The following is a 17,844-nucleotide window of genomic DNA, read 5'->3' on the forward strand; positions in this document are numbered from 1 at the left end:
AGTTTTGGGGGTCAGAGTGTGTGTGCAGTGCAAGCCCTGCTCTGCACCAGCTCCCATTATCTGCTCACGGCTGCCAGCCCATCCCTGTCCTACCTGGAAAAGCCCATCAGGACGGGGTTGCCTGGTCGCCCGCTCACATTCCACTGCATACCACCACTTTGGTAGAGAAACAGGGCGTAGGACCTGCTCCCGTCCATGGAAAGGATGGCCTGGTAGGTGTTGGTCTGGGGGTTGGTTGGAGACAAACAGGGATGCCTGTGAGAGAGCTGGGGTGTCCCATCACCCATCCCACACCCCTACTCTGACACCCAAATCACCTTTTCCTGACCTCTGAGAGCAAAGGCAAGTTTGGAATTTTGCAGAGACTCCACCCTGACTGTCAAAGCACCTGCTGTGGTGGATTTGCCTTCTTTGTGACTTCTTTTCAGCGAGGAAAGGTAGAGGATTCTGGGTTGGAATCCTGTTAGAAGAGGGTCTGTCTGAGAAAGCTTCAGCAGAGAGATTAGCCAAGACCTCAGAGGCTGAGAGAGGCCTGAGGAGCTCCCTTTGGGATATTTAAGGATATTGTCCAAATGTCCCCTCACCCTGAATAGCATAGAGGAACCATGCAGGTGAGACTGGAGGTTCTCTGAAGGCAGATTTCGAGCACTGTGCTTCCACACAGTGAGTAAGCAATGAACTTGCTGAGCCAATAAAGAAATGGGTGACTTTAAGTCAGACACAAGGAAGAACTCTGTTACTGCCAGAGTGGTGAGGCCCCAGAGGGAAGGCTAGGGGGAGCAGGAGGCATGGCCCCTCTCCACTGGATGCTTTTCTGTCAAGAGCCAGAGTCTGGAGTCAGAAAAACCTTGGTTCCTGGCCTGGCTTTGTCATCTGCTAGCTGGGTGACCTTGAGCAGTTGCTTAACCTCTCTAACCGTCATCTTTCTCATCTCTAATATGTGGATAATAACATTAGATTGAGCCGTATAATATTGCCAATAGCCAGCCTTTTTGAGGGCTTCCCAGGTGGCGCTAGTGGTAAAGAACCTGCCTGCTAATACTGAAGCCATAAGACACGTGGGTTCCATCCCTGTATCAGGAAGATTCCCTGGAGGAGAGCATGGTAACCCACTCCAGTATTCTTGCCTGGAGACTCCCATGGACAGAGGAACCTGGCAGGCTGCAGTCCATAGGGTCGCAAAGAGTCAGACATAACTGAAGTGACTTAGCACTTTTTACTTATTTTTACTTTTATTTTTTATTTTTACTTTTTACTTATTGCATCCTCCTCGTTTCAGTCTTCTAATACCCAGTGCTCTGGCTGCTGTGAGGCATGTGAGCAAAGCCCTGAGGCACCCCTGCCATGTGGTAAGTGCTCAGGAGACAGAGCAGGGGGAGTTGGAGGTGGTGGGGATGAGGGACAGGGAGGCAAAGAGGTGGGCTGGGAGGGAAGTGCTCTAATCAGCCAGCTGTCCTTGACTCAGAGAGGAGTTTAGAAAAGTGGTCCCTGCTTAGGATTCTAGGATGCCTGACTTCCAGATGGTTCACAGGACACTGCCCACTGGTCCACTCACCCCGATGGTCACCTGAGCAGGATAGGCGGGGACATGAACCCATGCGATCTTTAGTGTCCACCTGGCTTTGTAGTTTCTGGTCTTTGTTAACATATTAATTGAAGACTCCACCTTCTGCACTAGTGTGTTGTAGTCATCATAGAGAGTCTCATATTCCTAGGAAAAGAAGGCAGATATGGAAAAGGAAATAAGGATCCCATCTCAATACTCCTGAGGGGACCCCCCCCCATTTTCTGCTCACTTTAGTCCCCCCTTGTCTCCCATCCTTCCCCCTCCAAGGCTTATGTTTTCAGTTAGTGACCTGAAGATCAATCTGCAGGGAAACCTGGGGTGTTATGAAGTGGATAGTCAAGACCCAGAAACCCAAGTCTTCTAACTTGAACTTGTGCATCTCTTAGCATAAACTGGCTCTCATGGTGCAACCACCTGCATCCATTTGTACCTCTCTGGGTCCAACAAGAGGCTCTTTAAGACAGGTGTGTGCTTCTCCACATTTGGACCTTCTCCAGTGTCTTGTCCATGGCCAGGGCACGATCAGTATTTGCCTGCAGTAGCTTTCACTACACTGAGAGCTCTCTCTGAGTGGAATCATTAACCGAACCCAGGAGCACTCGCAGGGGCCCTGCTTGACTTGGCCTTATTAGGATGAACCCCCTGCAACCTCATTCTAAAACCAAACAGTGGATGGCCAACCCATAGCCACCACCTATAGTCTTCCCATGGTTGTGTCCTAATCTATTTCCTCCCCACCCTCATATAAGCTTCAGTTCTCACCCACTGACAGGAGGGTTCCGACAGCAGGAACACTTGCAAGACCCTCCACACAGGCCTTTGTCTCTCCTTGCTGGCTGCTGGAGAACCCTGTGTGCTGAGCTTTGAAAGGCCCACCTGGTAAAATATGGTTCCCCGGCTGCTGGAGAAATCAGCATCGTCCCAGAATAGAGCCACCATGGCCACAGAGTCCCAGGATGAAAAGCCTCTAAGGGGAGGGTTGAGGTAGGAGAAAATCTGGTAGTCTGACTTCGGGAAAATGATTTGGCCATTATCTGTGAACTGAGCACAAAGGTTCCTCCGGTTAGCATTCAGGGAGGGAGCATCCCAGACTTGGGCCAGCTCCTGGGGTTCATGAGAATAGAACTTGGAGATGTCAACAACCCCTGGAAATGAATGGTCTCATCCATCTCCCTGCCTGCTGGGAGAGCCCCAGTACATAGTTTTCCCACAAAAACTCTTCATTCTTAGGCCAGTCCTCACATCTTAAGAGCTTCCTAAGGTAGTAGGTTTTGTCCTGCTTCAGTGGCAGACCCATCCATAGGCCAGCCCACCAAAGAGCAGAGGCCTCTGGGTAAATCCCCTTGGCCCCCGCCCTGAAACTTGTGCCATGTCAGTTAGAGCTGAAAGAATTTACACTCTCACTCCATCACTGTTTGGCTCTCTCACAGCGTGTCCTGGCTCAGCCCCCTTGTCGAGGGCCAAAACTGCCATTCAGCCCTCTTCTATGAGACATGAAGTACTTGGACCAGGGAACCAGGAAAATAATTACAGAAAATTTGAACAGCCTCAGTCGAGTTTCCCTAAGTAGGGCTTCCTACTCAAAAAAAAAGGGGGGTGGGGGGCCATGAAAACAGTGGAGAGATTACGGGGCCTCAGGGCCTCTCTACTGAGGCGACAACACTCTGTCCACCTGTGTGTGTGGCAGGGGCGGGGGGCAGGGTGTAGCCTCACTGCTTGTCTTCCTCAGCTGGTGCCTTGTCATTAAAGACAGTGTGTGTAAACAGAGCCAGCGGCAGAGACATAGGAGGGTCCTGACAAGCGTCATAGTCATAGCTGGTCATGGGCACAGGGCCATCTTTGAGCCCTGGAGGGGAAGCAGGGCCCGTGGAATGCAAGTCATGAGTCCTGTCCTTTGGGTTGCAGTTGGGGACTCACGTAGAGGGAATTCCAGAGCAAGGAGCCAAGCGGGAAGCCGATCTGGGGCTTGAAGAGTGGTGAGGTGAAGTCCACGCTCCTCCTGACAAACTCCCGGTCTCCAGCACTTGGCCCGTAGGGGAAGAGGAGAACACCTGGGTCGGTACAAAGAGGAGCAGGAAGTTCTCAAGGGCCCCAAAGTCATTAAGGCTGGTAGGGCATTTCACCTCCAAGAAGCCTTCCCTGATGACCCCATGGACTGTAGCCTGCCAGGCTCTTCTGTCCATGGGATTTTCCGGACAAGAACATTAGAGTGGGTTGCCATTTCCTACCGTAGGAGATGTCCCCGACCCATGGACTGAACCAGTCTCTTGCATCTCCTGCATTGGCAGGCAGATTCTTGGCCACTGAGCCACCTGGGAAGCCCGACACGGCTCTCCCGGGTTCCCGCAAATTTCTTCCTGACCCCAGCTGTGATGGCATCTACATGATCTGTTATCTACAAGATTCCCTCACACATCAGCCTTGCTTCTCGGCACTTTTCACCTTATTTCTGGTAACCCCAAATTCTTTGGGGATCTCCTCCCCAGGTGACACCAGGACTGCTTTTCCTGTCCATGCCTTTATTCTAGCTATTTAGGCCCTCCTGCGTGCATGGGGCACTTCCTCTCCCCAGTTCCTATTTACTCTTTCCAGGAGGCCTCCTCTTCACCTTGAACCCACCCCTGACACTCCCTCAGGGGCTTCCAATAAGTGCACCTAATATCCTGGGCTTGTTCCTCTAATGGCATCTACTGAGGCAGAAGATACGTCTCTCTCTAAACAGCCCCTTGGTCATTTCTGTATCTCTAGCTCCTAGCCCAGCACCATGTGCAAAGCCAGCCCTCAGCACCCATGCTCTTGCGTTGTCCCCTGTAGGGCTCTTCTGATTTGAAACAACATAGTCTGTGAACAAGCAGGGTGAGACTAAGCACTCAGTTACTCATCCCTATCAAGGGGATAGGGAGAGCAGCTGGACTTCCCATGACCCAGATGGAGCAGTGGAGAGATCCACAGAACCCCCAACAACTCACAACGGCCGTTATTGGTAGATACAGTCCAGCTGCCACAACTACAACCACCACATCTAGCTCCATCCTCTCCCTCCCAGGGTGGAGAGGCTCTAGCTCTATGGAATCACTTGCCTTTCCCAGGGTTACAGGGACTGATGCCGCTGTGGAGTGGGTACCTGTAGAAGTCCCAGTAGTGGAGGTGGTAAGGGTCTGGGAGGTTGCTGAGGGTAGTGATGCTGTGCTTCCCCTGCAGTCTGCCCTCTGTGAGGCTGTGATTTTTCCTGGGCAGGCAGGGAAAGAAGACTGGAGTGGGTCTGACAGTCAGAGAGTAGTAGAATTTAAGAGAGCCACAGACTTTAGGAGCTGGGACAGACAGCTAGAAACCTGTGTTCTGGTCATCCCCAAACCACCCTCTGCAGAAAAGCAGTTATCTCCTGGGGTAGAGGGGATGGTGACCCCGTCACCCACCATGCCTGCCGCTGACTTCGTCTTCTCATGGGCCTGACTTCCAGCCTGGGAGTGCTAGTTCAGGTCCTCTCTCAGGCACCCCTCTGGGCCGAATGAGCCAACTGGGCCACTGTAAGAGACCAAGACCCCAGAGGCCCCCCTACCTGATGTCTCCGCCTTCACGGTGGAGCCTGTGAATGCTGGAGAAGTGCTGGTAACAGGCAGAGGAGGGGGGTGACTTGTGAATCGGGTGCTGGGGCTCCAGGTGACTGCAGGGCCAAGAGCTGATTGAGAGAATAAAGAATTCGTGGTGCTTGTTATGGAAAGTGAGGGGCCAACTGAGGTTCCCAGGGTGGTGTCGTGGTGGGTTGGTGCTGTCCACAGTCCCGTGACAGTGGTAGTGGACTGAGTTGTGTGACTGTCCCTGGAGGGTGCTGGGGTGAAGGCTGTCACTTCATCTGTGGTGGGTGTACCCTGAGGAACACTTTTGGAGGTTGAGTGTCCACTTGGTTTGAATGAAGTTGCAGATGAGGCTGTTTTGATTGTGCTCATCACGGGGGAAAATAAATTCATGGTTTGGGATTCTTGTATGGTCTGTGTACCTTGTGTGGACACTATTTGAGAAATAGCTGATGATTCTTGAGCAGAGATGCTGGTAGACAGTGGGGTTGACTGCCTTGTTGGGACTGTTACAGTTTGGATGAAGGAGATGCAGACATGACTGTTTCGAAGGTTTGAGTCATTCTGGAGCTTGTGCTGCTGATAAGAATACCCCCAGCGGTCTCTGTCCCTCGTGTCCCGTGAGTCTGGGAAAATGCTGAGATGTGCTCAGATAGCGGTATGTGGTTAGTTCTTCCTGTTTGTCTATTGTTGAGACTTTAGATGTAACTCAAGAAATACTAGCAGGGGAGGTGGATGCTCTTTCTGTGATCAATGTACTGCCAGCTACTGGTGTTGACAATGGTTGTTTTTCTGGCTGAGTTGTGTGGCTGTCACTGAAGGGTGAAGAAGTGAGTGTTATTGTTTTATCTGGAGTAAATATCTCACGAGAAACATCTGCAGAGATTGAACTTTTAGTATAGGGCCATCCTGTGGTCTTTGTGTCTTTGCTTTAGTGAGAATGGAAAACCATCCTCCACTGTTTGTGGAGTTGAAGAACTGGTAGAATGAAGTAGATTGTACTGATGACTGCCGTGGTGTAGAATGGCATTGGAAGTGAATGGAGAAGAACTTCCAGTTACAAAAGGGGATTTGTCTATTGTGTTTCTTACAGTGCTGTCTGTTGACCTTTTTGTTCCTAATATTTTTGATGTTACTGCAGGTGTGTACCTCACCTAGGGTGGGAATGAAGTGGTTGTTGTACCTGAAGGAGGTGTCCTCTGGGAAGTGTCTTCTGTAGATTTGTGTGCACGTGTCGATGATGAGAGAGTTGATGTTCTCACAGCTGTGACAGTGGTGGTTTGGGTTCCACTGGTGGCTTTCATACTCAGTCTGGTGGTTCTGAGAAGACACTGATGCTTTCCTGGTAGAAGTGGTGGAAGGGGGTAAGGTTGATTGTTTCTCTGGTCCGTTTGTCATTGACACTGTGGAGACTGGATGGATATGTCTCGGTAGAGTTGGTGATGTGTTCCTCGGGTTTCCTACAGTGGTGTCTGCTGAGGACTTTGTCCTCCATATTTTTGATGTTACTGTAGGTGTATGCCTCACATAGGGTGGGAATGAAGTGGTTGTTGCCCTTGAAGGAGATGTCCTCTGGGACGTGCCTTCTGTAGATTTGTGTGCACGTGTCGATGATGAGAGAGTTGATGTTCTCACAGCTGTGACAGTGGTGGTTTGTGTTCCTCTCGTGATCTTCATGCTCGGAGTCTGGTGGTTCTGAGAAGATGCTGATGTCATTGGAGATGTATTGCTTACATTTGATGGGGAGAACGTTCTGTCTGTTGAGGTTGGTGCTGTCAACATTTTTGATTTTGTTACAAGCATGTGACTCACACCGGATGAGACTGAAGAGATTGCTTTGCCTGAAAGGAATGTCTCAGGGGTAGTTTTCAATTGTGTTGCATGTCCACTTGAAGAGGATGAAGGTAATGACTGCCTCACTGCTGTGATGGTGGTGGTTTGGGATTCTTCCTTGGTCTTTCTGAGCAGAGCCTGGTAGTTTTGAGAAGATGCTGATGTGTCCCGAGTAGTGGAACTGGAAGAAAATGCCTTTGATTGTCTCTTTCCTCCTGCTGCTATTGAGACTGCTGAGGTGACTGGATCAAAACTGCTAGTAACAGAGGGTGATATTTCCTTTGCTTGACCTACAGTGATGTTGGCTGAGGTTGTTCCTGTCATCAGTTCTGATGATGTGGGAGGTGTGTGGCTGATGCTGGAAGGGGACAGGTCCTCAGTAACACTGCTTGTCAGACAGTGTCCGCTTGTCAAAGATGCCCACTGGGTTTGGGCAGTGCCTGTAAATATAAGATACAAAGACTCATGAGACAAGAGTTTCCTTCTGTGATGTTGGAGTTTATAACACAATTATTTTTCACATGTAGCACTCTATATCACAGTGCTTCATAATGAGTGGCTGCAGAATTATTAAACCATGTCTAAGACTTCTTTTCTTGTGCTCCAAAATCACAGATTTTATTTTCTTGGGCTCCAAAATTATTGGCAGCAGTGACTGCAGCCATAAAATTAAAAGACTCCTGCTTCTTAGAAGGAAAGCTATGACAAACCTAGACAACATATTAAAAAGCAGAGACATCACTTTGCGGACAAAGGTCCATATAGTCAAAGCTATGGTTCTTCCACTAGTCATGTATGGATGTGAGAATTGGTCCATAAAGAATGCTGAGTGACAAAGAACGGATGCTCTCGAATTGTGGTGCTGGAGAAGACTCTTAAGACTCCCTTGGACTGCAAGGAGATCAAACCAGTCAGTCCTAAAGGAAATCAATCCTGAATACTCATTAGAAGTACTGTTGCTGAAGCTGAGGCTCCAATATTTTGGTCACCTGATGAAAAGAGGTGACTCATTAGAAAAGACTTGGATATGGGGAAGTTTGAGGGCAGGGGGAGAAAGGGGCAACAGAGGATGAGATGGTTGGATGGCATCACTGACTCAATGGATATGAGTTTGAGCAAACTTCAGGAGATAATGAAGGACAGGGAGGCCTGGTGGACTGCAGCCCACAAGGTCATAAAGAGTTCGACATGATTTAGCAACTAAACAACAAGCAACAAGATTCCTACCAATACTGTGCCACCTGGTCATTAACAATACTGCAATGAATGTCTTTGTGCTAGCATTTTCTCCATTACCATACATTTTCTGGGTTTGGTCATTGAAACCGGCTCAATACACTCCTACTTTCCCCATATAAGGCTTATATGGAAGCCAAGCTACATGAGCTTCCATCTTAGAACAGTGTTTTAATTAAAATACACACACCATTTATTCAATCACAAAATTTCAAATTTTTGCATATCTTATACAAATATTGTTCAAACATGATAAAGGAGATGAATAGCCTTCTGTATTTTTCATAGCCTCTTTTTCTTTTCCTTAACCTAGTGTTCATCTCTCAGTTTTCCTTCCCATCTGTCTCCTAATCCCATCTCTAAAACGTTTTCACTCCCGGCCTCCACCCCCACCCCCAGCAACAATCTTATGTTCTTTTCTTTCTCTCTCGTTGTTGTTGTTTAGTTGCTAAGTCATGTCCAGCTCTTTGGGATCCCTTCAACTGTAGCCTGCCAGGCTCCTCCATCCATGGGATTTCCCAGACAAGAATACAGGAGTGGGTTGTCATTTCCTTCTCCTGGGTATCTTCCCAACTCAGGAATCGAACCCATGTCTCCCACATTGGCAGGAGGATTGTTTGCCATTGAGCCACCAGGGAAGCCCTTCTCTCTCTTGTCTCATCTCAAACACCTAAGAATTTTGCTGACCCATCAGGAGCTTCTTCAAAAAGCAAGAAAAGGGAAATATTGTGAACTTGTATATTTGATACCTCCCATGACTAGATATATGTACTGCTGACAGTACACGTCAATTACTTGTCCTGTCTCACATGACTTTGTTTATCAGTATAAAGTGTTTGGGAAGCCACCAGGGAAGCCCAAGAATACTGGAGTGGGTAGCCTATCCCTTCTCCAGCAGATCATCCTGACCCAGGAATCGAATCAGGGTCTCCTGCATTGCAGGAGAATTCTTTACCAACTGAGCTACCAGGGAAGCCCAAACCATTTGGGACCGCACCTAATAATACAAGAGAATTTATGAGGACTCAGTGTATAAGTAACTCCCTCTTCTCTGGAATAAATTTTTTTTCGGGGGAGGACTCTCTTATATTCAGATATATATTTTTTATTTCATTTCATTTTACTGTCATCTTTTTGGGTGGTCCCTCTACCTACAATCCAGAACTTTCCCTACTTTGCTTTTTAACTGGGAGTAATATGAGTTCTGGTTATTTGTAAAATCACATGAGAGGTCCTGAAAACAGACCAACCTCAGCAAGCTGTTTTAACAAACCTCTGCAAGCTGCTTCTCAAGGCACCATTGCCTTACAATTGCCAGCAGGCCGGCAAGTAGGTGAGGCACAGAGCTGGGCCTAAGCTACTTTTGGATACATTCCTGTTACTTTCCGTTTCAATCAGAAGGGGGGAAAATGAATATAATAGTAATGAATATGTAATAATGAATCCACCTTTGATTGCATTAGTCCAACACAGTCATAAAATATAGCTTTTACCTTTTTTTTTAATCAGAGGAAGAAGCCCAGGAAGACAATAGTGCCTAGGGCCCATAAAAGTCATTGGATGGCCTTTTTTATAGATGCTCTCAACAAAAGTCTACACCCAGTGTTAAAGAGAGAGGTGTAATAGTAGCAGTTTGTTGATGACAAGCTAATTTCATTTTATATTTTACATTAGTTCAGGTACATTATCTGATTTTTTCCCCAAACTACCTTTAATTTAAAAAAATTTTTCTTTAAAAAAACACAGAGCTAACATCTTTTTGATTCAACCCTTAGGTTGACAATAAATTTTTTTCAATACAATTTGTTGTATACAACAGTGAATTCAGTTTTAGTAAATTTGCAGTATTTAGTTATTTACAGAAATACCTTTCCCCTTTATCAGGAGATGTTCTCTTAAGTAACATGAACATTAAGGCTAAGACACTACTTTTTCTTTAAAAGAGCTCTTTTCTCCAAGGGGAAAATAGCCAGTTTTTCTTTTTAATTAATTAATTATTTTATCGAAGGATAATTGCTTTACAGAATTTTGTTGTTCTCTGTTAAACATCAACATGAATCAGCCATAGATATCTATATATATCCTCTCCCTTTTGAATAGCTGGTTTTTTAAAATACTTTCGCGCAGGGGGTGGATTTTTCATGATTAGCCAGATTCAAAACACTCCTCTAGGTGCCGAGTGCTCTGACATTCATTCAAGGCCTCGAAAGTAATTTTGTCAGCTGTGAACGTGTGTTTGTGCTTACTTAGTTGCAACACCATGGTGGTAGCCTGCAAGACTCCTCTGTCCATGGGATTCTCCAGGCAAGAACACTGGAACGGGTTGCCACTCCCTTCTCCAGGAGATCTTCCCCATCCAGGGATCAAACCCGCATCTCCAGGGTCTCCTGCATTGGGAGGTGGATTCTTTACCACTGATCTACCTGGGAATTTGTCAACTACCCACACTAATTTTAAAAAATCCCATAAAAGCAATGTGCTTTTGAAATGAAAAAGCATCATCGGTTTTTCCCAAAGAATTTGAATAAAATCAGATTTTAATATTTTTTATTTGAAATGGCCAGTCTTCTTGCTAAAATTACCAAATACTCCTTCCCTTAAGAGTGCACGGAGAGACAAAAAGATGAAGACAAATTCCTTCACTGTGGAGAGTAAATAGTCTCTTTGCAGGAGGAAAGCACTCGGTCTCGAGGTGTGGTGTGCATTCCTAGGTTGCCAGGCATCACCGAGGCTAAATGATCCCAAGTTAGGTCTGGTCAATAAAACTTGTACCAGGTCAGAGGTTTAGACATGCCTGGAGGGAGGCTTAGAAAAATGCTACAATAAAGACTAAGGGATGGAGGAGCAGGATTCCTGCAGAGTAAGTTGGCCTGATCAGGGATGCTTCAAACAGTTAAGAAAAAAAAAATCTCAAGAATATAACAACTTATAGCCATCTTCCTTATGAGGAAGGAGGCAGGATTAGACTAGAGAAGAGACCAGACTATTTTAAACTCCATGTTAACTCTTTCAACCTGAATTATAGCATTTTTTTAAAAAGCAAATTAAATTTCTACCTTTTTTAATGTTTATTTTTATATTTCTCCCAATTTAGCAGAAACCTCATGAGTAAGTACACATACTCTAGCCCTGGCCACATCATAACATGATGTTAATCTAATTGATCATGGCTAGTTGTTTTTTTTTTTTTTTCCAGTTTATTTACCAGGCAGAATGTTTAAATTTCAACCTGTTTTATTTTAAATATTTGGCTGCACTTGCACTAGCTACAGACAAAGCCTCAGCCAGCCAGGAGAGTGTACCATCCTCCTGAATTTTATCTTTAAGGTCCACAAGTCTTCAAAACCAAAAAGAAACCAAGAAACTTTGAGTCTTTTTTTCCTCCCTCAGGAACACACTTTTTTTAGTTTCTGTTAGCCCCCTTGCTGTTCTCAAAAAAAAAAAAAAATTAACTTCTGTGCTCACAACTAGTTGGAGGGATTAGTTCACAGCGAGACAAACTTCTAAAGAAGAATATAGGTTTGAGTGCCGTTCCTGGAGTTGACCACAACGTCACCACTTTCTCTTCTTAAGAAAGCAATCTGAAAAAAAAAAAAAGAAAGCAATCTCATGGATAAACAAGTTCCTGCTGTACAGTAAATGGAAGTATGTTCAATATCCTGTGATAACCATAATGGCAAATGATATATATGTGTATAGCTGAGGCACTTTGCTGCACAGCAGAAGTTAATACGACATCGTTAAGTCCACTATACTTCAGTACAACTTTGACTTTCAAGTGAGTGAGAGTGACTATGAATCAGCTCTGATTAATTAAAAGTGACTCACCCTGTAGCTATAATTTGTTGAAAGTGACTCACCTACTATTTATTAATAGTAACTAATTACAGGTGACACGCTTCTAAGCTGGTATGGATAAATGTATGGATTGAGCTGCAGACCTGTGTTAGAAAGTCCTTGGGTTTCTACTTCACCCAAAATGACTCTGCTTCAATTTTATTTTATTTTTTCAGTACCACAAGTATTTATTAAGCACTTATCTGAGCAATCTGCTTCAACTTTAAAAGGGGACTTCCTTTATTCAGAATAATGAGTAGACTTGTTTATAGGATTCCATATTCTATACTTGCTCTCTCCTCAGTAAATTTGCAAAACTTGGTTTCTCTAGTTTGGATTGGAAGACATACCTCTGCAATTATCATCAGATATTATATTTCCCTAAGAACATAAATAAAAGCAATACTCTGTCATCTGGATTTGAGTCACCAGACAGACGCTATTTACATACCAAACTTACTAAACTTATTATAGATTCTCAGCAATTAAACCTTTCCAGAACCTGCATCACCTCTGTTAAAATCAATATCAGTAGCAAAAGTTTTATGATTGCACAAGCCAAATTCTTAAGTAAAGGTTTTTGTTTGTTCACTGATGAAAGTAGTGCAGCTCCATTTCCAGCAAAATGGCAGAACAGATAAGCCTTTACAAAACCTGCAAATGCCAGATAATGTATAAGAAATGTTTTCTATAAATTGAGTATCTTCTGCATAACCTGGAATTCTCAGTGAAAAGATGGCCTAGGAAAACCAGAAAGAAAAAAAAAGAAAAAGAAAGCTGAATGAACAATATAATTAAGAACAGAGTTCAGTAATAGAAAAAGAGTTGAAAACAGAATTAATAAGGCCAAAACTTGGTTTTTTGGAAGACAAAATAAGCACACTGCTAGCAGAAGGAAAGATATAATAAAGATCAGAGCAAACATAAATGAGATAGAGAATAGAAAAACAATAGAGAGAATTAATTAAACTAAAAGTTGGTTCTTTGGAAAGACCCTATATTGATAAATTTTTACCTAGACTGACTGAAGGAAAAAAAAGAAAGAAGACTCAAATTACTAAAACTAGAAATAAGAATCGGGGCATTATTACCAATTCTACAGAAATTTGAAGGATTATAAGAGATTACTATGAACAATTATACACCAACAAACTGGATAACCTAGATACAATGATCAATGTGTCTCCTAGAAACACAAAATCTATCAAGACTAAGTTATGGACAAATAGAAAATCTAAATAGACATATAACTTGTAAGGAGATTGAACCAACAAAGAAAAGCACTGGGCCTGATGGCTTCACTAGTGAATTCTACCAAACACTTGAAGAAGAACGAACACCAATCCTTCTCAAACTTTCCCAATAAGTTGAAGAGGAAGGAATACTTTCTAACTCATTCTTTTAAGCCAGCATTACCTTGATACTAAACCCAGGCAAAGACACTATAGGAAAAAAAAAAGATATCCCTTATGACAATATTCCTTGTGAACACTGATGCAAAAATCCTCAACAAAACAACAGCAACCTGAGTTCAGCAGTATATTTAAAGGATTATATACCATGACCAAATGAGATTTATTTCTGAAATGCAATATTGATTCAACATAAGAAACTTGATCAATGTGATATATCATATTAACAAAATGAATGGGGGAAATGACATGATCACCTAAACTGATGCAGAAAAAGCATTTGATAAAATCTGACACTCTTTCATGATAAAAAGCCTCAACAAACTACTGTAGTAGAGGAAAACTACATCAATATAATGAAAGTCATACATGAAAATGCCATGGCAAATATCGTACTCAATGGTGAAACACTGCAGTGTTTCTCTTTAAGATCAGGAACAAGGCAAGGGTGCCTATTTTCGCCACTTCTATTCAACACAGTACTGGATATTAGTATTAGTCACTCAGTCGTGTCTGACTCTTTTCAACCCCATGGACTATACCCCTCCAGACTCCTCTGTTCATGGAATTGTTCAGGCAAGAATACTGGAGTGGGTTGCCATTCCCTTCTCCAGGGGATCTTCCTGACCCAGAGATCAAATCTGGGTGTCCTGTATTGCAGGTGGATTCTTTACCATTTGAACCACCAAGGAAGCTCTATAATACAAAAAAATTATAGCCCAAAGGTCAAGCAATACAAAATTTAATAAATATCAAGAAGAATCCAACAGTTAATAGAATAAAATTCTAGCCAGTATCTACTTTTGTGTAAGTAGAAGATTATCATATAGAAAACTTGTTCTATTAAAAGTATCTTCTAGAAAGGGAAGAAATTATAAAGAAACAGGCTATGTTAGAGATCTAGTTAAGTGCCCTCCTTTTACAAATTAGAGACTGAGACTCAATCTTAATAAGTAACTTGTCCAAGATAAGTACTGGGAGTTCTAGCCAAATCAATTACACAAGAAAAAATAAAATAAAATAAAAGACATCCAAATTGGAACGAGAAATGAGTAAAATTACCCATTTGCAGACGAAGATGTGGGACTATTGGAACCCTTGTTCTCTGTTGGTGGAAACATAAAATGGTATAGTCAGGATGGCAGGAACAGTATGGCAGTTCCTTAAAAAAAATAAAAATAGAATTACCATATGATCCAGTAAGTCAGTCCTATACATCAGCAAAAAAAAAAAAAAAAAAAAAGTTTTTTTGGTGGTAGTGTTTTTGTTAGGGACAAATATAAAGTACCTAAAAATAAACCTAACAAATGATATGGCTAATCTTTATGGACAAAGTTAAATGATATTGAAATATATTAAAGAAGACATACTCATTATATAAAAACTGTAAAATATAAATCTTTGAAAGACCAAACCGCATAATCTTACCCAGACAATCACATTGGTATGTGTCCTTCTATATGCTTTAAAAAATACATAGTTACCTAGTATACATAACTTTGCATTCTTTTAAAAAAATTTTATCTGATATAATAAGCATTTCTTCATGCTTTTATTCTTTGTGCAGATACCCTGAAGAAAGACAGACCTTTTCTATCTTGGATGGCAGTTCTTTGTCTTCCTCCGTTTGTAGGCCTGGAAGAGCTGGCTCAGGGGGATTGGGCCAGCTAAGGTCAACAGCAAGATCTTGGATGTCTAGGTAAACACCACTGACTAGGCTCTGGAGGCTTCCCTTCACGAACAAAGCCACTCCCTCAACCTGAATACTTGCATTGTTACCATTCCCATCTCCCTACGAACAGCAGTAGCACTGGGGCAGGTCTCTCTCCTAGAGCACTTCCTCCATTGTGTCCTGCTATAACCACCTCTCTGAAATAATGGGAGCTCAAGGATCATATACCCTTTGCTTGTACACTTTTCCTTAATAAACCTTACTTTATGTTCTTTCCATGTGTTGCTAGTGTGTTGGGAGTGGAGGGGAAGGGAAGAGAGAGAGAGAGTCTGTGTCCCTTGTGGAACACTGGACATCATTTTTACATCAAATAATATTCCCATATTAACTTACTGTTGGACACTTAGCCTGTTTCCAGTGTATTGCTATGATAAACAAAGTTTTGATGACTATCTTTCTGAATGATATTTTGTTTTGTTTTCTTTGTTCAGCTCATTTCCTCAACATAAATTTCTGTAAGTAGAATGACTGGTTAATGCTTATAAAAGTCTTCATGTCATGAATGAAAGCTGAAAGTGTTAATCACTCAGTCGTGTCAACCCCATGGACTGTAGCCTGCCAGGCTCCTCTGTCCATGGAATTCTCCAGGCATGAATACCAGAGTGGGTAATCATTTCCTTCTCCAGGGGATCTTCCAGACCCAGGAATTGAACCCGGGGTCTCCTGCGTTGCAGTCAGATTCTTTACCATCTGAGCCACTGTGGAAGCCCCATGTCATTAATACATACTGCCAAATTTCTCTGCCGAAAAGTCATACCAAAGTATAGTCCCATTGGCAGTGGATGAGCGAGAACAGCCCAATATCTTCTTCCTTTGAGAAAAATCTTGTCAAACAGGGCTGTGTCCTTTTGAGCCTTTAGAGAACTTGCTGACTATGAGGTGAGTGGATTAGAGCCTCCTGCTCAGTGTGTCACCCACAAAGTTTCAGCTTTCCGCGCTTGTTTCCTGATTTGTGGGGCTCTTCGCCAGCTGTGCCTAGGGCAATGGAGTGCCAAGGAAATCACCCAATGGCAAGATTCACCTTGAAGAGAAAATTGACTCACCGATGGGCAGCAGTGCCCTGAAAGGTGTGTAGAAGCTGGAGGAGAGAGACAGCACCATTTGCCTTGCTGTCCTGTGAGGGAGCCCAGGCCATTTGTGTGTGTGTCCGCCTCAGAATGGGCACAGCCCCCGAACTCATGCAGATGCAGCCACAGTCCCTCTCACAGAGGAGGAGTGAGGATGTATGACTTGTTGCTCACAGAGAGCTGGGTCTGCACTTCCCAGGTCAAGGATGAGGATGTCGTCCTCTCAGACATTCTTGGCGACTAAAGGCTGAAATTTCTGAGAGCTTTCTTTGTTGGGGGTGATTTCAGGCTTCTGCCCCTCTGTGGTCGGGATTTGATAGCTGAAGCCTTTCCAGAGCCATCCTCAGAGGTGGTGGGCTGGTGTTAGATGAAGGATGTGAAGGCCACTGGAGTCCTGCTCTAGGAACTGTGGCAATGGAACTGGTGGCTGCACTTCGTGTTCTTGCTGTTATCTTAGAGGAAACAGAAACTGTGGCCACTGTTATGTCTGCTGGGTGTTTTCCTCCATTGTTCCTAGAACTGAAGATGAGGGAAGATGCTAATTCCAAATGCCCTTACGACGACTGAGCCCATTGGAATGATGGCTGGCGTACAGGAATTACTTCACAGACATCTGTTGAATGGATGAACTCAAGGTATCCTCATGTCCTGGTTGGTTCCTTCAGCTGAGGTTGGAGAGAGGGTTAAATGGCACCTACTTCTCCTGTGACTGTCACAGGGGTCCAGGAGCCAGGAGGAGACCAATACAATGGCCGCAGTTTGGGAAGCGTGAACACGGCTGTGGCAAAAGGTAGTCAGACTCCTGAGGCTTCCCTAGGCTAGGAAGGTGTGCCTGCCTTAGTGGGGGTCAGGGAGAGATGAGCTCCAAGACCAAGATGGTGGAAGCTGGGGATGGGGGCATTGAAAAGGAAAGTTGGAGTGGGGCCGGTAAGCTGATGATCAAAGTGGATTGTGACACTTTTTGATTTGGTTCCAGAGCTTCTGGGATTATCATCAGGGTAACCTTGGTATTGCCACACCAGATGCTGGGAGACGATTAAATAACTTGTGGTAATATCCAAGGTGAAGAAATGGTGGTCAATATGCATTGTTTGGAATATGACTTCGGTGAGTATAGTTGGAAAGAAGAGACAAAGTTCTTGCTTTGAAGCCAGCTAAAAAGATGAATTCTAAATGATTTTATTTGATGTTATTGACATAATTTTTTTTCCATCAGCTCTAAGAAGGTGGCTCCATTTACTGATGAGGAAAAGGAAGAAAGGCTTAAGAAAACTGTAACAACATCAGTGATTTTTCCATTGTCTTGGTTCCCTCAGAACACAGGTGAGCTCGTCTTTGACTTGAAGGAGTAGAGAATGAAGTGGGAAAATGATATGGTAGTAGCTATTATGATTTAATGTTTGATTGGTTGTTTTAGCTGTGATTCCAGACAAACATGGTACCTCTGATGCCCCCTAACAAGGTCCTTTCTGAGGCTGACAGGGACACGTCAATGGAGACAAGGCCACAGAGTACTTAAGAGTGTGAGTTCCACAGATTCACAGATATAGAAAACAAACTTATGGTCTCCAAAGGGGAAGAGGGG

The 17,844-nt window shown here is 43.9% G+C and overlaps 1 protein-coding gene across 1 annotated transcript in view; it reads right to left on the reverse strand.

The window, feature by feature from the left end:
* The window catches only part of MUC4 (mucin 4, cell surface associated), a 47,791-nt gene that overhangs the window by 20,352 nt on the left and 9,595 nt on the right, over positions 1-17,844 (reverse strand). The window contains 6 exon segments of the mRNA XM_068968527.1: positions 94-224; positions 1,556-1,711; positions 2,444-2,608; positions 3,485-3,627; positions 4,656-4,796; positions 6,475-6,983. Coding sequence (XP_068824628.1) covers positions 94-224; positions 1,556-1,711; positions 2,444-2,608; positions 3,485-3,627; positions 4,656-4,796; positions 6,475-6,983 — 1,245 coding nt within the window.

This window comes from Capricornis sumatraensis, chromosome 1, assembly GCF_032405125.1.
Source record: "Capricornis sumatraensis isolate serow.1 chromosome 1, serow.2, whole genome shotgun sequence".
NCBI lineage: Eukaryota > Metazoa > Chordata > Mammalia > Artiodactyla > Bovidae > Capricornis > Capricornis sumatraensis.